This window comes from Pogonomyrmex barbatus, unplaced genomic scaffold (assembly GCF_055798465.1).
Source record: "Pogonomyrmex barbatus isolate J1 unplaced genomic scaffold, ASM5579846v1 scaffold5, whole genome shotgun sequence".
Taxonomy (NCBI): domain Eukaryota; kingdom Metazoa; phylum Arthropoda; class Insecta; order Hymenoptera; family Formicidae; genus Pogonomyrmex; species Pogonomyrmex barbatus.
The window spans coordinates 2,538,989-2,560,878 of NW_028297149.1; the positions used below are offsets into that span (position 1 = coordinate 2,538,989).

At 35.1% G+C, this 21,890-nt stretch overlaps 1 protein-coding gene and 3 pseudogenes across 1 annotated transcript; 1 reads left to right on the top strand and 3 right to left on the bottom strand.

Annotated features, from left to right (window-relative positions):
* Nucleotides 1-1,661: 1,661 nt before the first annotated feature.
* On the top strand, nt 1,662-9,601 carry LOC148935299 (uncharacterized; annotated as a pseudogene).
* Nucleotides 9,602-9,717: 116 nt separating this feature from the next.
* On the bottom strand, nt 9,718-16,696 carry LOC148935300 (uncharacterized; annotated as a pseudogene).
* A 171-nt stretch (nt 16,697-16,867) lies between these two features.
* Nucleotides 16,868-18,529, bottom strand: LOC105427362 (uncharacterized). Its single transcript, XM_089081542.1, has one exon. The coding sequence runs from the start codon at nt 18,527-18,529 to the stop codon at nt 16,868-16,870; it is 1,662 nt and encodes a 553-aa protein (XP_088937668.1).
* Nucleotides 18,530-18,799: 270 nt separating this feature from the next.
* On the bottom strand, nt 18,800-20,338 carry LOC148935301 (uncharacterized; annotated as a pseudogene).
* Nucleotides 20,339-21,890: the final 1,552 nt, after the last annotated feature.

A 21,890-nucleotide genomic window follows, 5' to 3' on the forward strand; every position in this document is an offset into this window, starting at 1 on the left:
ATGTAACAACAATTCGCAAGGAAAATTAATTTAAAATTTTGATGCTTATTATATGCTGATTTGTAAACACATGATTACGAGCTAAGAATTGTAATCGAAATCAACCATTATGATAGCATTTTATATTACAGATTCGTATCTTTTTTTCTCTTATTCTTTTTTTTTGGCCGTTTATTTAAAAAAATATAATTGCGCAACGTATTCAACATATTCAACAGAAAATCATTGTTCTGTTGTATATTTATTCTCTGTATACGTATGCATTGAAAAAATTATATGAAATGGTAAAAAAATAGGTAAATAAAAATAATTCTCGATCATTTATATATATGTATATAAAAGATATACATGTATATATATATATATATATATATATATATAACTTTTATATATATATATAAAAGTATACATATGATGTGTGTGTGTGTGTGTGTGTGTGTGTGTGTGTGTGTGTGTGTGTGTGTGTGTGTTTATCTTTTTCACCATCATCACTTCACTCATGCAATTTTCTATGTATTTTCTGCACTAATCCGTGCCACGTAGTATGTGCTAATTGTTGCACAATTTAAGTGAATCTAACGATGTTCAAAAAAGTGGCACCCGTTTGACTATGTTAATATTGACACACAGTACCAATTGACCACGTTGCAATTGACCACTGTCCGATTGACCACCGTCTCGATTGGACACAATTCCGTTTGGCCACAAGAACCACAAGATGGTCAATTGCAACGTGATCAATATCAATGTAGTTAATCGCAACGTGGTCAATTGGGACTGTAATCAATATTAACTTTCAATCTCAGAAGTGGGATTCAGCCCATGTTACCTCAGAGAGGATACAGCCTATGTTACCTGACAGGGAAAATTCAGTCGATTTTGTGAGTGTCGTTTGTGTGTTGTTCGAAATGAACCAAGTCGGGGAGTTAAAATACTCCAATGTCGTGTCGATCGTTCAAAAGTGAACGGAAAAAGTCGTGGAGTTAAAAGTACTCCAATGTCGTGTCGATCGTTCAAAAAGTGGACGAAAAAGTCACGGAGTAAAAGTACTCCAATGTCGATCGTTCAAAAAAAAAAAGTGAACGAATTCGGGAGCAGAAGCTCCAAGTTTCAGATAAAATTCCGGTAGATGAAGACTCATTACATTCGGGACGAATGTAATGCCAGAATGGCCGAGCTGTAAGAATTAGATGACCGTAAGCGGTCATAAAAGAGATTCGAAATATAAACAGCTAACAGAGAGGAATCGTCGTGGTCGTGCAGAAGTGTCGGATTGGTAGACGAGAGATCTCGAATTCAAATCCAGTCGGTCTCCGTTAATTTTTTCCGAATCTAATAGATATCTTTCAATCGATACCTAAGTCGTTTACAGACGGTTCCGAGTCTCGACATCGAACTTGCGAAACTCATGTTCGACCGTTAGATGCCGTGCCGTCGTATCGGTGGGATCCCGACGACGGGCAATGGCGCCATACGGCAAACCGGGCTCGTGTGACGACCGGCCCGTGGACTGGCCGCCTAGTAGTGTTACATTGTTTTGAGCCTTTCGACTCACGAGACTCCTAGAGATATCATTGCCACCTTTGATTAGAGAGGATACGGCCTTAGAGGCGTTCAGGCATAATCCCACGGATGGTAGTTTCGCATCACCGGCCGCTCGACCGAGTGCGTGAACCAAATGTCCGAACTTGCGGTTCCTCTCGTACTGAGCAGGATTACTATCGCAATGACTAGTCATCAGTAGGGTAAAACTAACCTGTCTCACGACGGTCGAATGGGACGCTTCCTTCAAAAGACTGTAATGGTGCCAAACATATACCGTTTTTCCAGACATTAATCCGGACAATTATGCCCGACCAATCATTTGTCGAACGTAAGGCGCAATGCATTTACTTATTCTTTCCAATATTAGGAAAATAGGCAAAAACTTGCATACTTGCATATGTTTCGTGAGATCGCGCCACATGTCATGTCGCCGAATTCGGCCGAACATCATCCAGTGCATCCGGAGATAAAATCGCAAAATCTGAATCTGCTCGAATGTTTGATTGCAGCGATATAAAAAACCCATCTTCGCTCTAAACAAAAGTTTTTTTTTTCGATACGTTTGTATGTACGAATATAATTCGGCTTCCGACCCCGAATAGATTTCGCACACAAACGAGGTGAGGGCAACGCCAAAAATATCCGGACAGCCAAATCTTTTAACATTCGCTTATTCCAAAATTCTATTGTTGGGGTGAAAAATTTGAGATAAAGTTGTTCCTCATCTCCATTAGGCATAACAATATCTGACAGCTTCCGCGCGATTTTTAATAGAATTACCGCTTATATGACTAATTGCATCGAAGCGAGGAAAATCCGCCTCTATCCAGATTATCTGGCCGATTGCCTCCGTCTGGCAAAACTCTGATGCACTCAGAGTACTAGGTGCATTCTAGAGATAACCGGATTTTCTGCGTTAAAGATCGATCATCATTATGCGCTGTAATAATACACATAAATCATCATATGCCATGAAAATAATACTATCATTCGCGCATCGATCCGCGCACGAACGATCCCATTCCTAAAGGGCCACGCTATTGCAATCGTTATCAACGCACCGCACTAGATCTGTTCACTGCAAGCAATCGCGATTATCGATCAAAATAAATTTAATACCGTGTTTACGCCTGCCGCCAGAAAACCACGCCGAGATAAAACAGTTATCCGCGATCAGCGCGACCCGATCAATACTACAATCTACCGACACATTTCATCGCGTGCTGTAACTAGATCTGTGAATTATAAAAATTATAAAATTTTATATCAAACGCATTTGACACACAAAGTTGTAAGCGAGATATATCATCATTTTGTAAAAGCATTGGCGCATTTTGTAAACAATCATCTTACGCGAAATAAATTGTTACATCTATTTGTTACATAAACTCTCATGTTATTTTTTTCCCTCCTGCGAATTCCGACAAGCTATATCCGAACAAGAAGAAAACAATTCAACTGAACCGGACTCCAAGTAAGAAAGGAGGATGTGCGTCACAGTGAGACCTGTCTACGAATCAGTCGTAAAAATTCATAATTATTATTTTTGCAAAAAATATTATCTCAGAATCGAACCTGGAGCCCCTGCTTCCCGGGCAGATAGCTTATCCTTTCGATTACTGAGGTATATGATGATATTCATCACAATAATGTGTTTAGAACAACACGTTAAACAATACAATGTCATATATATATATACACACACACACACACACACACACACACACACACACACACACACACACACACACACATATATACGAGTACATGCATTACAATATACATATATGTATATATATTCTCGAATCCTCATGATCAGTACTTCGATCAGAGAGTGGTCTTAGTCTCTCAATGGAATTTTAAGATTAATAGTAATTAACCCTTAAGTATTAGGGTTGGTTCAGGGGATCTTGCGAAAAAAAAAACAAAATGCTAAATCTGTCTCATTTTCGCTTTCAAGTGCTTTATTTGTCGTCACATGCAGTTTTCGTTCAACCAATGACTCGTGAGCCGTGGTATTGGAAGTATGGCACTTGCGTAGATTACACTAAATACAAGGATTTCTTTTTCTTTACATGGTCCTCCGAATCAACCTCTTCATGTGATAATTTTCCTTTTTTTATAAAAATGAATTCTGGTCAATCAAGTTCAAGTAAAGGCCACAGACATGTAATCAACGTTACGAATATTGTACAAAATTGAAAAACGACAAAGGTTAAGATTTTAGTGATTCTGATATAGACTCTAATTACGTCGAATACAGCAAACATGACAGTAAATCAGAGCTTTCTGTTAATGAAGAAGAGAGGAATGTAAAGACGCCATCGGATTCTATTGTTGCGGAGTCCACGTCTTTTGATGATGATGATGAGTCACTTACTCGTCAAATTTTAATTATGGGAAGGATCAATTCAAATGCTTTAAGAACTCTCCAAATCATAATGTACGAATACAGACAATATATTACATATCACAAATATTACACAAATATTATATATTACAGATCACAATATATTACATATTACAGGAAGATTACAGTTCTGTCCAACTTCAGTGAATTATTTGAACTGTTTTTTAATAAAGAAATATAAAATATTATTTTGTTGTAGACTAACGATAAATTATCAGAAATGAGGCAGAAATATAAGGATTCCAATCACACTGAATTGAAAATCATAGATATAATCAAATTTAGAACTTTCCTTGGTTTACTTTTATTTTATGTCGCCTTCAAATTCACCTTGAAGATCTATGTCTCATATTTGCAACTAACTAGATCTATGTCTATTTGCAAAAACTAGACAAAATGTATTTCGTGCTATAATATCAAAGGAGTGCTTTGCAATAATTTTACAATGTTTACGTTTTGACAAACGTACGTACCCGAAACAAAAGAAAACATTATAAGTGCTATTTCTGAAATATTTGACAAATTTATCTCTAATTGTAAAAAAATAATACAATGGAGGTGCTTGCTTTGACAAAATATTGATTCCATTTCATGGAAGATATAAACATAAAATATACATAAAGAATCTGGCAAAATACGGCATCAATATCATGTGTTTGACTGATTTTAAAAATGGATCTTTTCAATACTTACAGATGTCATGTTAAAGATTCTGATAGCATAGGTCCTACACATGACAAAAAAAATTTTTAAATCAACCCAATCTGTTCTGAGGTTTTCAAAAATTATCAATAATATCACCGTAAGAATCGCTGACAACTGATTTTCATCAATCGAATTTGTATGGGAATTGAAGAAAAGAAATCTAATATTTACAAGTACTTTGAAAAAGAATAAACGGGAAATCCCTTTTTAACCTCATAAAACTCGCACTGTACAAAGCAGTATTTATAGATTTACCAAAGACGTGACGCTATTATCATCTATTTCAAAGCAAAAGAAGGCTGTAATATTTATATCATTCATGTACCATTCTAAAGGAACTGACATAACCAACGGCTTGCCTGAAATTATAGTATTTTACAATTCCAATAATAATGTAGATTCTCTAGATGAGAAATGCACAAAAGCTACTTGCAGTCCTAGAACGAAACGATGGCCCAGTATTATATTTTTCAGGCTAATAGATATTGCTTGCGCGAACGCTTTTCTTTTGTTTCAAAGTATCAACTATGCATGGAATTTACAGGAATGATTGCAAAATTAGTTCATTTACAAAACACCTCATTTACTAACACCTCATTTACAAAACAGATTATTGAATGTACATCTTCACACACTTAAACTGTGTATGTGTGTTCCTCTAAAAAATACAGAAAAACAGTGTGCATTTGTTGGGTGTAAAAAACCAATTTGTTTACAGTGCTCGAAAACAGTTTGTAAAATGTATCGCGAGTATTTTTAAATAATAGTCTATAAGTGTCAATTTCTTTATTGAAATATGATTTTATGTTTATTTTTTCGCTTCATAGTTTTTGAAAAAAATGTTATTTTTAAGGTTATTTAAATTTTTGTTTATAATTCATAAATATTCCATATTAAGTGTCATTATTTACTGAATGTGGACAAAAAAGTTCCTTAAAGCCAAATAAAAGATGTTTTTGTTAAAGTACTTTCATAAAAATTGATTTATAACGATTTGATTAATTCTTTCAGAACGGAGGTTGCTCATAAATGAATTATGAAAAAGTTAATGTTTAAGGGTAATTTTGGGTTGCTAAATCCGAATCTGAGTATATCCTTAGTATTTCAAAATCCTGTAATCTAAGATGGCGGATTTAATATTATCGCCGTAGAAGTGGTCGAAAATACAAATATTATTTAATATCCATAAAATTCCTATTATAAGGGTATTCGATGGCGCTCTTTTCGATTCTGAAGGCAAAAACTCAAAATTCAAGATGGCGAATCTAATATGTCTGACGTTGAAGGAGTCAAAAAATTCAAATATTGCTTGAAATCTATGGAATTCATATTAGGGGTTTTTGATGTTTTCTTTGCAGCTCATCAATATCACGTAAACTTTTGTTACTGACAGCTTGGAATAAAGAATATTCAGAATATATTTACATCTTATTGACATAGTATGCAACAAAAAATATCCACAATATATTCAAAGTCTATTCTACAAGTTTGTCTACTACCGTGATGACAGATGACAAACACGATATCATTGAAAATTATGGTTTTCTATCAATTATTACTTATGTGCACTGGCATTTTTTTCTTGCATATAGGTCGTAGATGTTCACTGTCATCATTATTCGGATATATTGACTTTATTTGATGGTACTTTTGTTGTAGATGTTCACTTCATCATTTAAGCATATTTGTTTACTCATAATTCACATATTCGCTCATTTATCATTCAGGCAACTGGGGGTTGACTTTGGGTTGTAGCATTGTATTTTTATGGAAGTTCACTATCATTCATGTATATTCACTCATGCATCACTCAGACATACTGACTTTGTGTTATTGCACTTTATTTTGTTGTGTAGATACACTATTATATTCACTTATTCATCACTCAGTTGTACTAACTACTTTACGTTAACTTTTTGTTACATTCTTTCGTTACCTTTGTGCTTCTTTACTTCTCAAAAATGTCTGATACAATAGAAGAAGTGTATGCAAATCCTGAATCCGATATAGATTCTGATGTGGATTCAGCATCTGAATTGTCCGAGTATATTTCCAAAAATGAAGACGACGATTTTGCTGTGGAAGTAAATCGTCAACTTAGAAGAAAGAAAAAGAAATTTCACGGACGATCTTAGACAAACGATGACTTTAAACCCTCCTTATTTATTTTCGACAGCAAGTCAAAGTGAATTTGGAACAATTGATACGAATATCTTACCTTTCAATTGTTTTGAACTCTTCGTAAAAGACATGCTACCTATGATTGTAACAGAAATAAATAGATATTACTCTTAAAATAAGAGAAATACCTATATGGACGTTCTTGGAAAGATACTGTTGAAAATGAAACGTTTTTGTTTTTGGGATTATGTTTACTCATGTCCAGTATGTGGAAAAACAATATAAGAGATCATTGAAGTAACCAATGAAATAATTGCCATTCCATTCTTTTCAAAAATGCTAGAGGTAGATTTTTAGAAATTTTACTTATTAGTTTCTTTATTTCAATAATGAAAATCAGTAAAAAGAACATAAACTATTTAAGATTGCTTCCATTCTAGCACATTTTAAACAAGTTTGCTCTGATGAAAAAGTCGTTCCAAAAGCTCTGCATGCTCGATGATATCGTTGATGTTATGGAAAGGTCGTCTGTCATTCAAACAGTTTATTCCAAACAAAAGACACAGATGTGAAACTCTTCATGTTGTGCGATTGCTTGACATGATTGATACTGAACATTATTATTGCTTGACATAATTCATACTGAACATTATTATTTATACTGGACAAGACAAAAAAATTGAATTCAATAAAGATATTGGATTGTCTGGCTCAATAGTATCTACATTGTTGGATAAATCTTTAGATCAGGGTCATCGACTGATACATTTCACCTAATCTTCTTGATTTTCTCCATCAGAATAAAACTAGTGCATGTGGCACAGTAAGAACGAATTGTGTTTGTCACAGGTTAAAGAAAAAGATAAATCACAGAAAGGCAAGAAGATATCAAAAGGTACAGTGCAATGGCAGTATATAGAGACCCTGCTTTTCATGGCAGAACAAGCGGGAAGTGACAATGCTCAGTACTGTTCAAGAAAATATAGAGATGATATACGATCATGGAGACAAACAAGATTGACCATATAACTGGCCAATTAATTCCATGGAAGCCAACAATGGTCATTGATTATAATTCTAATATGGATCTTGTAGACAAGTCCGACATGATGCTGAGCAGTACTGAATGTGTACGAAAGATCATCAAATAATACAAGATGTCATGGATCTTCTTCCATGTTTTAGATTTGATGATGTACAACGCATACGTTATGTACAAAAACAAATCCCAGTCCAAATGTGAACTTTCTTCCTTCAAACTTGCAGTGCTAGAAGAACTATTCAATCACACTGGATCTGCAAAAAATAGAACTGCTCAATCGGTGCTAAGCAACATTCTGTGTCTTGAAGGCAAAAATGTAAATCACAATCAGATTCGAAGTATGATATGATTTCTATGCACAATCTGTAACGTAGCTTTATATGTTTCAAAACGAGAATGTTTCAAAATATAATAATACAACCATACAAGAACATGATATTAAGAATCGCAAAATTTATTCACAAATAAATGAATACGTTGTGAATATATTGTAAATATTTTTTGTTGTACATAATATCGATAGGATATATATTGTAAATATCTTTCGTTCCAGTCTGCCGCTAACATAAGTTTACATGGCGCCAATAACTCCAAGAAGAGCTTGAAACTGGAAGTTCTCGAGCCATGCTTCGTGCTTCACCAATGTATCATCAATCAAACTTCTACAATCAAATTTCTAAATTTAAAAAGAGAATCATCAAAACCCTAGTAATGTGAATCCTGGATTTTTCAAATAAAAATGAACTACAAAATAAAATATATTTCACTAAAGTTCTTTTTATTTTATTAAATTAAAAGTTGGCGTTTGTTCTTGGTATCACATCTTTTGTATCAAAATAAAATTACTAAAAAAACCTTTTATAGATGAAAATTTTTGTATAAAATTCTTTCTTTTACATAAATAAGAAAAGGAATGCGTGAACTTGGTGTTAGTTTTTACCTTTTTTAAAATAATTTTGTTAGGATATCACTCATTTTTTTGATAACTAATAATATCTATTATTTAGCATATTTGAAACATTTTTATACTTTACATATACTAGAAAGAACATACAATCAATAATTATTTTTTAATAGCTTTTTGAAAAAGAAATATATACACACTTTTTGCTCCTCCTTTTGCTCCTCTAAGTCATGTTTTCTTAATTTGCGCATCATCAATATCTATCTATCCATTAGATTTCATTTTTACATATACTTGTATAATGATCATCTTCAATAGATGATACATGATGAAAAATGGCAATTTCATTATCTTATAAAATTGTCTCTCTACTGATATTGTAGTTGTCAGTACTGCACGCAAATTAAATTGATCTATTTTTATTAATTTACCATTTTGTTCTGAAAATAATTGTAAATGAATGATAAGTATTTCTCATATCAATGTTAATTCATTTTTAAATATTGTATCTTTCCGTGTGTGTGTACAATTTTTACATAGGTCATGAGAATGATACCATCCCAAAAAAGTAATATTTAATTATATATTACAGTATTACTTACTATTCTATGTGACACACGTTATGTGACATATCTTCTTTTTTATTAATACATACAACTTCACATGAAAGACATCTGTCAAAGACATATAAAAAAAATGAGCGCTGCAAGAGCTGTCATACAGAGGCGTTCACTAGCGCCTCTTGCGAAGAAAAAAGAAAGTCACGGTTGACGACCAGAACATTGGTAAATTTGATAAATTTTTTAAAATTTATCAATTTGAACTCTACGTCGCGATATCTCAGTTTGTAGAACACGAAAAAAAAGAATAAAAACACTTTTCTCATATAATTTGATACTTAGCTGTCGATTAAGCGTAGTTAGTACTTAATCGATGCAATCATTGCTGAGATATGAAAATGTAGACCGAGTTCATCCCGAGGTCTCGGTAGAGCCACGGGCGTCACGCCGCTGTTCTACGCGAACTTCGTTGCGCGCGAACTTGGCGTCGAAATATGACCCGTGTTTCTTGATTTCATAAATTTTGAACAATATATTTCACATTTTTTCAACATTTAGACGACAGCCATATTAGATCCGGCATCTTAAAATGATGTCATCTTAATTTGAATTTTTGACTTCAGAATCGAAAAAAGCACCATCAAAAATCTTTTGTATACCATCTTTGTATATCAAGTTTCATAAAAATAGGACCAATAATTTATGAAATAAGAGCGGAGAGCATGTATATATGCTTCCCGCATCAAAAGATTAATAAAATATAAATTATAAAATTCCTGTATTTTTATTCGTTTTTTAAATCGATATCCCAAGAATCAACCTCAATAAGTGTCATTATTTTTTAGTATTTAAGGATTAATCATTATTGATTTAATATTAAATGATAAATCCAAAATTTTTTTACATGTAATCATATATAAAGAATTATATGTTTATGCAGAACAACAGAAATAAGTGGATATAATTGTATATATAATTATATCTATAATTATATATATTATATATTAGGTGTACAAAAAAGTTCTGAGCTTTAGATTTCATACAACCGAAATAACAATTTAAATTTTATATATCTTCCCGCCTTTTTGCAGTTTTAAAGCGTTGATACTTGGCCTTCTAAAATGCCATACGTTTGGCGTTTGCACATAATCTCAAAAATCAATAGTGTTCATGGCAATAACAAAAGAGCATATTCGATTTTCCATTCACTTCGCGTTTTATCTGAAGAAAAATGCTGCTGAAGCCACTGCAATGAGTTGTGCTGCATATGGAGAGAACGCTATAAGTCATACTACATGTAAAAGATGGTATCAAAAATTTCGCCAAGGAGATTTCAGTCTTGAAGATGAACCGCGTGCTGGACGCCCTCAAAAGATTGAAACGGACGAATTGCAAGCACTGCTGGATATAAACTCTGCGCAAACTGAAAAGGAGCTTGCAGAACAGCTTGGCGTTACGCAGCAAACCATTTCCGTACGATGGGAAAGGTTCAGAAGGAAGGCAGATGGGTTCCGCATGAATTGTCCGAAGACAACAAAAATCGTCGGGGTAACACTGCACTCACTTTGCTTTCAAAATTCCGGAAAAAAGATTTTCTGCACAAAATCATTACAGGCGATGAAAAGTGGATTCTTTATGATAACCCTAAATGTAGAAAATAATGGGTTGACCCTGATCAACCTTCGACATCGATGCCAAAGCCCAATATCCACGCCAAGAAGGTTTTGCTCTGTATCTGGATTGGAAAGGTGTGTTGTATTACGAGTTGTTACAATCGGGTGAAACAATCACGGCAGACCGCTACCAACAACAATTGACCAATTTGAGCGATGCATTAGAAGAAAAGAGGCCATTTACTGGCCAAGGACGTCGTAAAGTGTTTCATGACAATGCTCGATCACATGTTACGAAAGCGACTCAGGACCATATCTTGCGTTAGGCGGGGAACTTCTCCCGCACGCGGCGTATAGACATGGCGCCTTTCGATTACTACCTATTCCGGTCGCTGCAGCATCATTTGGCTGATACACATTTCGTGAGATTTGAAGAGATACGAAAATGCATTGATGATTTTATCGCTTCGAAGCCGGTGAGCTTCTATCGTCAAGGAATTCGCAAGCTACCCGAAAGATGGCGAAAGGTCGTTGATGCAAACGGGGAATATTTCGCTGATTAATATTTTTTTGTTTGTTTTTGAATAAAGATAGAAATAGAAAAAGGTATAGAATGATTTAAATATTATTGATTTAAATATTCTTGTATGTTAAATATTTATTGTATAGTGCCACATGTTCACCTATGTGTCTTGTTATTTTCAAATAATTAGCAATATCAAATTTAAGAACGAAGAAGCCGTCAAATACATTGTTTGATAATAATCTCAAGCTCTTGATAATGCGAAACCAAACGTGATAAATATTACGTGACAATTGACAAACATTAAACGTAGACATCACAGATACATTTGATAGATAAATTAAAAAATTAAGTACATATCGAATGCCTCGAATCCCACGATATTTACACTCTCCGTTTATATATATTAAGCTTCCTTTGATGGCGCACGAATTATTCTTTTTCGATCAAGTCTTGATGCCAAATGTTTTCTTCTTTTTAACTATTAGAGTCAGTGAGAGTCAGAAACCTCTCAATTACACTACCAGTCAAAAGTTTAAGTTCAGATTGATGGAAAATGGTTCGAAGATGATAAAGAATTAACAACTGGAGTAGCACTGCTTGGCAGTGCTCAAATCCACAACTTTTTAGAATGTACTTTATTCAAATCTAACGTCAATCTATATATCTAATTTCCCTTCCGTCAGTGTCTCCTCTCATATTATTTTTTGTAATTCAGCATTATTTCGGAATCAGTCGCTTTCTTTCTTCCTTGTCTTTTCTTTTTTTTTTAAGTCATCGTTAAACTGATGATTCTAGGGAAAAGTTGTTCTAGATAATACTGAGGAAGGGATCATCTTCGAACGAGATAAGTATAATATCGGTCGAACATTCGCTCGTCCTTGGCTCGTTTGATCGTTCCATTATATTCATCATCTCGTTCTCGATGATAAAGAATTAACAAGTGTAGATTTTTAATGCATAACTCAAAAAAATATTTTATACTAGTAAAACTAAACGAGCAAAAAGATCATTGGCCGACTGAATGGGTCTATTATAGAATTTCATGTTTGAGATTATATAGATCATCCCGTAGTTCGTTTAACAGTTGCAATGTCAACACCTCTCTTAAATAGCTGTAGCTGAAATCGCCGCACGTCTAGTACTATACGCAGAAAATTGTTTTGTATCTATAACCGTTTTCGTTAGCTTTAACATAAATTTAATCCAATGTCCTATAGTTTGTGAACTCACAGAGCCATAAGGATTTATTCGCAATTAACAATCGTTTTTTATCGCTTAAGTTTTTTGTAATCTAAATATTCCAGGACACAGGACACAGGACCAACGCATAGATCCGGTCTTGTTTTGACAAAAGAGCAAATATAATTCAGGTTGAAAAGTTCCTGATTTTAATATTTTAATTAGATCTGGTACCTTTATTGTCCCAGCTGAGAATTTTTTGACATTTCAATGATGATTAACGCTAAGGTCTATCATTAAGACTAACAGGATTTTTCCGCCGTATATTTGATTTTCAATTGAGACTCTGGAGGAAGATCTTCAATACAGTTTAATACTAGTGTTACGTCCCATGTACTGGAATGTTTTGGTTTAGTCGTTTTGGTTTTCGTTTAAAAATCCCTTTCAAAAACCACATTATAAGATTATCTTGAGAAATATCGTTAAGGGCTATAGAGTGTCTATAACCCTTAACGGAAAACTTTTTTTAAATATATAATAAAGTTATATAAAGTTATATAAAGGTAATTTTGTTTTATGATGTTTTTATTCTATTAATATTGTACATAAAAAAAATTTTTTTAACTTGTATACTATAATTAATAAGCCCTGGATGTTCATGCGATTTCTCGCGCACGGAGCACCGCTGTGTGAGTGAGTCGAATGCTAAAGTGAGATAGTAACATTTCTTAAAGAAATTCGACGTTTAACTCGACGTAATCCGAATTAATGATTTCGGCTAGCGCGCGGTCTATTAAACAAACGTAAACAAAATATAGCAAATAATACGTTTGAATTTTATTAGACGTACAAATATTTTAAAATCATATTACTTTTTAAATCTTAAAATATAACATAGATTAAATGAAACAAATATATTGAAACAATATATTGAAACAATATATTGAAACTAAATAATATAATATCTACAAAATATCAAAAAAATAAAGAGTAGTATTGCTATCGAGTAATATTGCTATCTCACTTTAGCGAGTACTCGACTCACTCGCACGCAGCGGTATTCCGCGCATGGCACGAGAGATCGTACGAACATCCGGGCCCTAATAATTAAGGCTGCTGTACAAAGGATAATCTTAAAACATTATTTTTGCCTTGTTAACAATTCGACTATATGCGCTCTCTGAAACAAAAAAAAAAAAGATTATAAAAAATAATAAGTATAGCTATAATCGGACGTACGGAAATTACAAAATTGCAAAAAGTGGACATGTGAATCTTTTTTTAATTTGGCCTTCTTTTTGTTACAAGAAAGATGAATAAAATTGTCAAATTTTTATTAATTAAAAAATGGTTATGTCCAGCGATAGAGGTAGGTTTTCTGCATAAAATGTAATTGAGAGCGTCTCGTTTGACCACATTAATATTGATCAAAGTTCCAATTGACCACGTTGCGATTGACCACATTGATATTGACGACGTTGCAATTGATCACTGTCCCGATTGACCATCGTCTCTTTTGGCCACAATCCTGTTTGACCATCGTCCCGATTGACTACGGACCCGATTGACCACCGTCCCGATTGACCACAGTCCCGTTTGACCACAGTCCCGTTCAACCACAATCCCAATTGACCACCGTCCCGATTGACCGCCGTTCCAATTGATCACCGTTCTGATTGACCACAGTCCTGTTTGGCCACAATTCCGTTTGACCACCGTCCAGATTGGCTATTTTGAAATTGATCATATTCAATGTACTGTTGTTATCATTGCTAATAATATTTTTTACTTTATATGAAGTATGTGCAGTCTATTCTAGTATGCGGGATATTCGTTTTTTCCTAACTTTGCCGAATCTTACATGTCTGTTATCGGGAAAAAAACGCGTTTCTTCCCGATAGCACACTTATCAGGTAATGTATGCTGTCGAGAAAAAAACGCGTTTCTTTTCGATAGCGCACATCCTGATAACCAACGACTATGTGTGTTATCGGGAAAAAAACACATTTCCACATAGATTTCACATCACTACCCCGATGCTTAGGAGCGAAACGAGGTCCACGATTATATTATTCCACATAGATTTTTGAATAACTATTTTTAAGTAAAACATTTATACTATTATCCATTACACGAAATGATGAATATAGATATAGTAACAATTATATAGTACATCTAATATATTTCATAACCTCTGGAAAACTAATTTTTCTTTACATATTACCAAGATTTGAGGTTAATTACTGTAATATGTAAAATTTGGCAGAATTAAGAGAAAACAAATATACATATTACTTGATAAAAAGTAAAAAATATTATTAATCGCAGTGATAACAACAGTACATTGAATATGATCAATTTCGAAATAGCCAATCGGGACAATGGTCAATCGGGACGGTGGTCAATCGGAACGATGGTCAAACGGGACTGTGGTCAATCAGGACGGAGATCAATTGGAACGGTGGTCAATCGAGACGATGATCAATCGGGACGGTGGGCAATCGGAACGGTGGTCAATCGGGACTATGGTCAATATTAACGTGGTCAAACGGCTACTCAATACAATTTGCCCCAAGTCAATAGGTGGAGTAGATTTCCTGATTAGCTGTCAATCAGGTTGAAACAAATGATTTTGAGAAAAATGTTTGAAATTTTATTTTCAGATTACTATATGTTAACTGCGCATTAAATTCAAAATTTAAGTTGCTTACTTTTATTAGACAATTCCTGGAACATATAATACCTCTTCTGCATTATTATTATTATTATTTATTTATAATCCGTGACTTTGGATGACTTCCAGCTTTACAACATTTTACTATACATATGTTTAATGTCCTAATCTAATACAATCTCCACTCCCTTTCTTATTACTTATCTATTGCACTGTTTATCTTCATTATTCATCTCTCTCCCTATCTCTCTCTCTCTCCGTTTCCCGTTCCTCTTCTTTCCTGCGTCCCTCTCTCCATCCTCCCTGTCTCCTTCTCTCTCTTCACTGCTCCCTTCTCTGTTACTATGCTCCCTTCCTTCATCTTTTCTTTCTCTTCCCTTTCTGCTTCTTATTCTGTCTATTCTTTTTAATATATTTTTTCCTTTTCCATCTTGTTCCAATATTTCTTCTATTGGCGTTTCCACCTTGGTATCTTCACATTCTTTCAAGACGTGCCATATACTCTCCGTTTCTTTTTTGCATACTCTGCATTTCCTTTCTTTTTCTGCTCTCCAGTATTGGCTTCCTCTCGCTGTGTTTCCGCATCTATATCCAGCTATTAAGTTCCTGTCCTTCTTCTTCATTTTTCCTCGCAGATACACTGATTTTTCTCCTTCTTGATTTTCCTCTTCTCGATTTTTCTCCTTCTTTCCTCTCTCTCTCTTCTTTCTATTCGCTCCATTATTAGTTGCGTTATCTTTTTAGGCTCCTCGCTCTCTCTTCTCTCCCTCAGTTCCTTTCTGCTTACTTCCGACTTCTCCATCATTATCCTTCTCTTCTTTTCCCACTTGCTTTCTTCGCTTTCTCTTTTTCCTTTTTCTATCTCCCTTATGCATTCTGTTACTAACTTTTTGTTCGTTTTCCTGTTAGTCTCTTCGTACTTGCTTGCTCTTCTTATAACCTCTATTCTTATTTCCCTAATCTTCGTCTCCTCCAGCAATATGTGGTTTGGTGTCCTTCTATCTAGTTCCAAGATCTATTTTGTATATTTCTTTTTGATCCTGTCTAGCCTTTCCTCATTTTTCCATCCCCATACTTCTGCTCCGTATAACGCAATACTTTCCAATAGCGCATTGAACATCTTCATTTTTCTCTCGAAATCATTCTTAAACAGTTTCTCTCCAATACTCCATGTTTGCTTCATCGCGATCATCGCTCTTTTCATTCTTTCCTCTAGGTGCCTTTCTGCTCTACCGTTTTTTTGTATGATGTACCCCAGGTATTTCATCTCTTTCACCTCTTCGATATCCTCCTCTCCCCATCTCCACTCTCTCTTTCCTCTTCGTCCTCTTCCTCTTTCGAAAACTAGTACTTTAGATTTTCCTGGACTTAGTAGTAAATCTTTCTTTTGGATGTATTTTCTAAATCTCTTCATCATGCCTTTTAATTCCTGTTCACTTGTTGCCAGTAGCACGATGTCGTCTGCATAAGTTATTGACCAGAATTTTTCCTTTCCCACTACTATTCCTCCTGTTTGTTTCTTTTTCAATTCCACCTCCAGGTCCGCCAAGTATATATTAAACCGCGTAGAGCTCAATGGGCATCCCTCTTAATCCTCTCTTTGTCCAGAATATCTTTGATTTTTTTTGTTTCCTACCCTCATTATATTCTTCGTCTCTCTGTACGTTTCCATTATTCTTTTTCTTAATCTCTCTCCAACACCTTGTTTTTCAATCATTTCTCCTAGCTTTTTTCTATCCACCTTATCAAAAGCCGCCTTTAGATCCGCAAAGAATGCATTTCCTTTCTTCCTCGCTAACTCCCTATTCGCCACATAGTTTAGTGTATACACCGCATCAATGGTTCCTCTTCCTTCTCTGAACCCAAATTGTCCTTCTTCAAGATTTTTCTCTATTTCCTTTTTCAGTCTTTCATTTAGCACCTTTGCATATATTTTGTATGCCGTGTCCATCAGCGTCATTCCTCTATAATTAGTTACCTCATTCTTCTCTCTTCTCTTATATATTGGGCTTATTAGGCCGTTGTTCCATTCTTGCGGTATGCCTCCTCCTTTCCATATCTTGTTTAGCAGCATCACAAAGGTTTCTCCTATTTCTTTTGACATCAGCCTCCATGCTTCGTTTTCAATTTCATTCTCTCCCGGGGCTTTTCTCTTCTTCAGTTCTATTAGTTGTTTTATTATTTCTTCCCTTGTTAATTCATTCTCTTCCTTCTCTCTCTCCTGTTCCGCCTTTTCCGTCTTCTTCTCTTCCTCTTCTTCTTTCATTATTATTTTATCTTTTGATCCATCCAACAATTCCATGAAGTGCGTGGTCCACCTTTCTATCTCTATACTTTCGCTTATCCCTTCTTTCTTCTTTCTGTATTTGTTTATGTATCTCCATGCCTCTTCTTCTGTCCTTATTGCTTCTATCCTTTCCTCTTCTTCTCTTTCATGTTTGTGCTTTTCTTTCTTGCACCAATCTCTGTATTCTTTCCTCTTTTGTACGAATTCTTCTCTGCTTATTTTCCCTCTTTTTAGCCTTCCAAGTTCTTTCCTCAGTTCCCTTTTTTTCTTATTCCATTCTTTGCTATGCCACGTCCTCCTTCCTATCTTCCATAGTGCGATCTTCTTCTTGACTTTTGTGATTGATTTCTTTACTTTTTCTTCTAGTTCCTTCCAGATTCTCCCACTTTCCGTCTGCTCACATTTCCATCCTATACACTTCTCATGGTATTGCTGTATCCCTTCTTCTGTCCATACACTTGTTACCTTTTCAATAGTGTTGCTTCTTCTCTCCTTCTTTCTGTCGGCGCCTTCCAGCTCCACCTCCAGCGGAACGTGGTCTGATTCTATTCTGTCACCTTCTTTCATGTTCTTTATCTCCTCCAATGCTTTTACGCTCGTTATGACGTAATCTATTACTGACGCTCCGCTTTCTTCTATGTAGGTCCAACCTCCTACCTCCTCGCTGCTTCCATTTAATATCGTCCATCCTCTCTCTCTCAGTCCGTTTAGCATTATAATTCCCTCTCTGTTTATCACCTTATCCTTTGATTTTCTTATTTCTTCCCCCTTCCCCTCTCCCGTTTCTATCGGTCCTCCCCTGTTTCCTATCCTTGCGTTGAAATTACCTCCTATTATTAAGTGGCTTTCCTTTTCCTCTTGGATTCCTTCCAGTAGGACTTCCATGGTTTCCTCGATGCAATGACTGCATACTGTGACTATCCTCCATCTGCTGCCGCTATGCACGATTTCCATTTCCGCCATTCCTTTGCTTATTTTTCTCGTGTTGATTAACTTTATATCCTTTCTTGTTGTCATCATGATTCCTCCCTTAGCTCTTCCTTTTTTTATTTTCCCTTGTTGCTGGAACGCTGTACCACTGGAATCATTCATTAGGTAATTTCTTTGTGATTTTCTTCCATGCTTGTTCTTCTATCCATGTCTCTATTAGTCCTATCACGTCGAATTTTTCGAGATACTCCCATGTGTCCTCTCCTTTGTTCATTATTCCAACTATGTTCCAGAAACAAATTTTTATTATATTATTTTATTATATTATTTATATTATTACAAATATTTATTATATAATTTTTCGGGGTCTCCGAGCCCTGTTCTCCTCTTCTTCTCCTTTCTGTTTCTTCTGTCCTCAATCTCTTCTTCCTTCTCTTTCTTCTTCTAATTTTTCTTCCCTCTCATTCCATCTATATTCCTTACCTCTCATTGTTATTTTCTTGTATCCTACTCTTGCTCTTTCGCCTTTCTCTCTTTCCTCTCTCGCTATCTCCCTGAGTTTCCATTGCATCTTTCTTTCTTTCTTTGTTAAATCGTTCTCTATGATTACACCTCTCTCCAGTTCCTTCTTTTTCTTCATGACCTCTTTCTCATGACCTCTTTCTTCTGTTCCCAGTTGTCTATCTCCGCTATCACCATATTTCTATTTTCGCTCCCTTTTATCTTGTACGCCTTTCTTATTTTTATCTCTGCCTTTATGCTATCTTTTAGAAAGTTCTCTACCTCCTTCTCCAACTTCTCCTCTTTCCAGTTGACTCCCTTGATCATGATATTGTTCTTTCTGTCCTCTCTCTCTCTCTTCTCTCGTTGCTCGCCTCTAACTCTGCTATTCTCTTCTCTAGCAGCTCTCTTTCCTGTGTCCATTCTTCTTTTTCTTTTCTTCTTTTCTCTTCTCTTATTTTTCTTTCTTCTATAATTTGTTCTCTTATCTGCTTTTTAAATCTTTCCTTCATTCCTTCTTTGATCTCCTTCATCTCCATCTTTACCTCCTCCATCATTGCGATCATTCTCTCTTCGAAACCTTTTCTTCGCGCCTCTTCATTTCCCGTAGGCATAGTAAACTTGTCAATTGTCCCTTCTTCCTTATTCTTACTCCTGGTTCCTGCTACTGGTGCCATCTGCCACCTCTTCTCTCACCGCTTTCGTTTCTTATTGGAATTCCCTAGTGTTGAAGTCTTTCTCGCTCGCGCTGCTGAGTTGGCTGCTTTCGCGCTTGCGCGCTTCAGTCCAGCGCTCGCCGCGCGAGGCTTGTTTATTCAGTGTTGAGCAACTCTAACCTCCTTTGTCCACTTTCTGTTTCTCCTTTTGTTTTCCTTTGCTCTTGTCTTTTTACTTCTCCCTTATTCTCTCCGTTTTTCCTCTCGTCTCTCCTCATTCACTGATCACTCCTCTCTCTGTTTGCTCTCTGCTCTCTATGTCCTTAATTATATTCTTCCACGGGCAAGGCTTCACGTCTTCACACTTCGCCTAGTCCGCCGGAAGTCCTCTCTTCTGCATTAAAAATGCTTCTTTGTCGACGTCAGAAGCAGCGCATAAATGACCTTCATGTCTTAACGTAGGCCTGTCGCTCAACGATATGCACGCGTTCTTCATCTGTACGATGTAATAATCATATAGCATTTGACCAATTTGAATTTGTAGAAGCTTTTACACATCCAGGAGTGTGACATGATTATCATTGAATAATATTGTAGTGACATTAAATGTTCATATGTTCACTTATCATGGTAAAAAGCAGTAATAAGATTGATAATCCTGTAATTGATACTTGGATTAACAGTCACATTAGTTTTACCAAAACTACTTAATTTTTTCGACGAAGTGCTGACATTCAAGTCTGGCTTCTCTGTTTTGTAACGATTTGCAGGACTAAATCTTTTTCTGTTCCTATCAGTTCTCTTTGTCGGTTTCCCAACTTCGTGCCTTTTTCCTTTCTTATCTATGACACTAATACTGATAATACTTTATAAAAATAGAACTTTACAAAATGTCTAATATAACACAAATCATGACCGACTACGTATAACATTTTATTCAAGCGCATCTGAGATCAAGTTGTGCACAGCTGGCGAGATGTAATTAAGTATACTTTCCTCCCTTTCTACACTCTGACAAAAAACTGTGCTTATTCTAAACTATATTCTAGTAAAGTAAAATGACCTGGCAACCGACAAAGGGCTTCTCGTGCAATTTGAAGAAAATCGGGTTGGCGCGTCGCATTATACCCTCCACCGCGCTCCATCGTATAAATATTGCTCCACGAAAATTGCTATATCTCCGCCAATTTTCGGAATATCTCTTTAGAACTTTGTATATGCATTCTCGATACGTATATTTTTCAAAATATTATAAAATTTAAAAATCGATTTTTTTCAAAATTTTGCCCTATCTATAGCCCTTAAGAAGAAGAGCACCAAATTTGTATTTAATACGCTGTAGCTCGCTCCATCTTCAAACCTTTTTGATAAAAAACTTAGAATATCTGGAATTAGAGCATTATAAACATCCAATCCTCTATCATGTATGAACTCCCACCAGTTCTTCAGCGCAATTTGGTATTGTTTCAACGTTGAATCAGCAATTGAGCTGATCATGTTTACAACATTTTCTTTCACACCTTCTCTTAACATCGCCAAATAATAACTTCCCTGCTATCAGGGAAACATAGGACGCCAAAGGTTGTATCTTATCTTGCAAAGGAATATTAGAAGACGTTTATTTGGTTTAAAAATCAGTGTTTCTGAAATAAAAAGAATTTTGAATAGGGGAACCAAGGTTGTGTTGACCAAAAAGGCACTAGAATTATCCCCTTCCTTTTATTTCGATATTCTCGAATAATTTTTCTTAAAGTGCAAAATCAAGTAAAATCAGCGCAAACGAGGGAAAAGCATAGACATTTTTGTTCTTCCAGGAGATTGTAAAAGCGTCTATTGCTATTGCATCTGGGAATCTAAAATAAAAAATTTTACATTTTTTTACATTTTTATTCTTGACGCAAAAAGATCCACTGAAGGCATTTCAAATTTTTCAATAATTTGATTGAAATATTTATCAGATAATTCCCATTCTATATAAAAATTTGTAATTCTAGAAGCTGCGTCTGCTTTAACATTCTCCCTGGAAGCAATGTATTATAAGTAGCACGAATCTACGAATTTTCTGTTTTTGCAAAATTTCTCGCGAAAGCTCAGACAAATGCGGGAACACCACCTGCTTTGTTAATGTAGCAAATATCTGTAGTATTGTCCAGTCGTAGCAAAATTTCTGTATTCGTAAGATCTGAAGCGAAACTCCTAAGCGAAAAACACCGCCAATAATTTCAAAAAATTCATGT

Excerpts from the sequence above, each read along its gene's own strand:
- LOC105427362 (XM_089081542.1), bottom strand. The coding sequence starts at position 18,529 with ATGGCGGAAATGGAAATCGTGCATAGCGGCAGCAGATGGAGGATAGTC.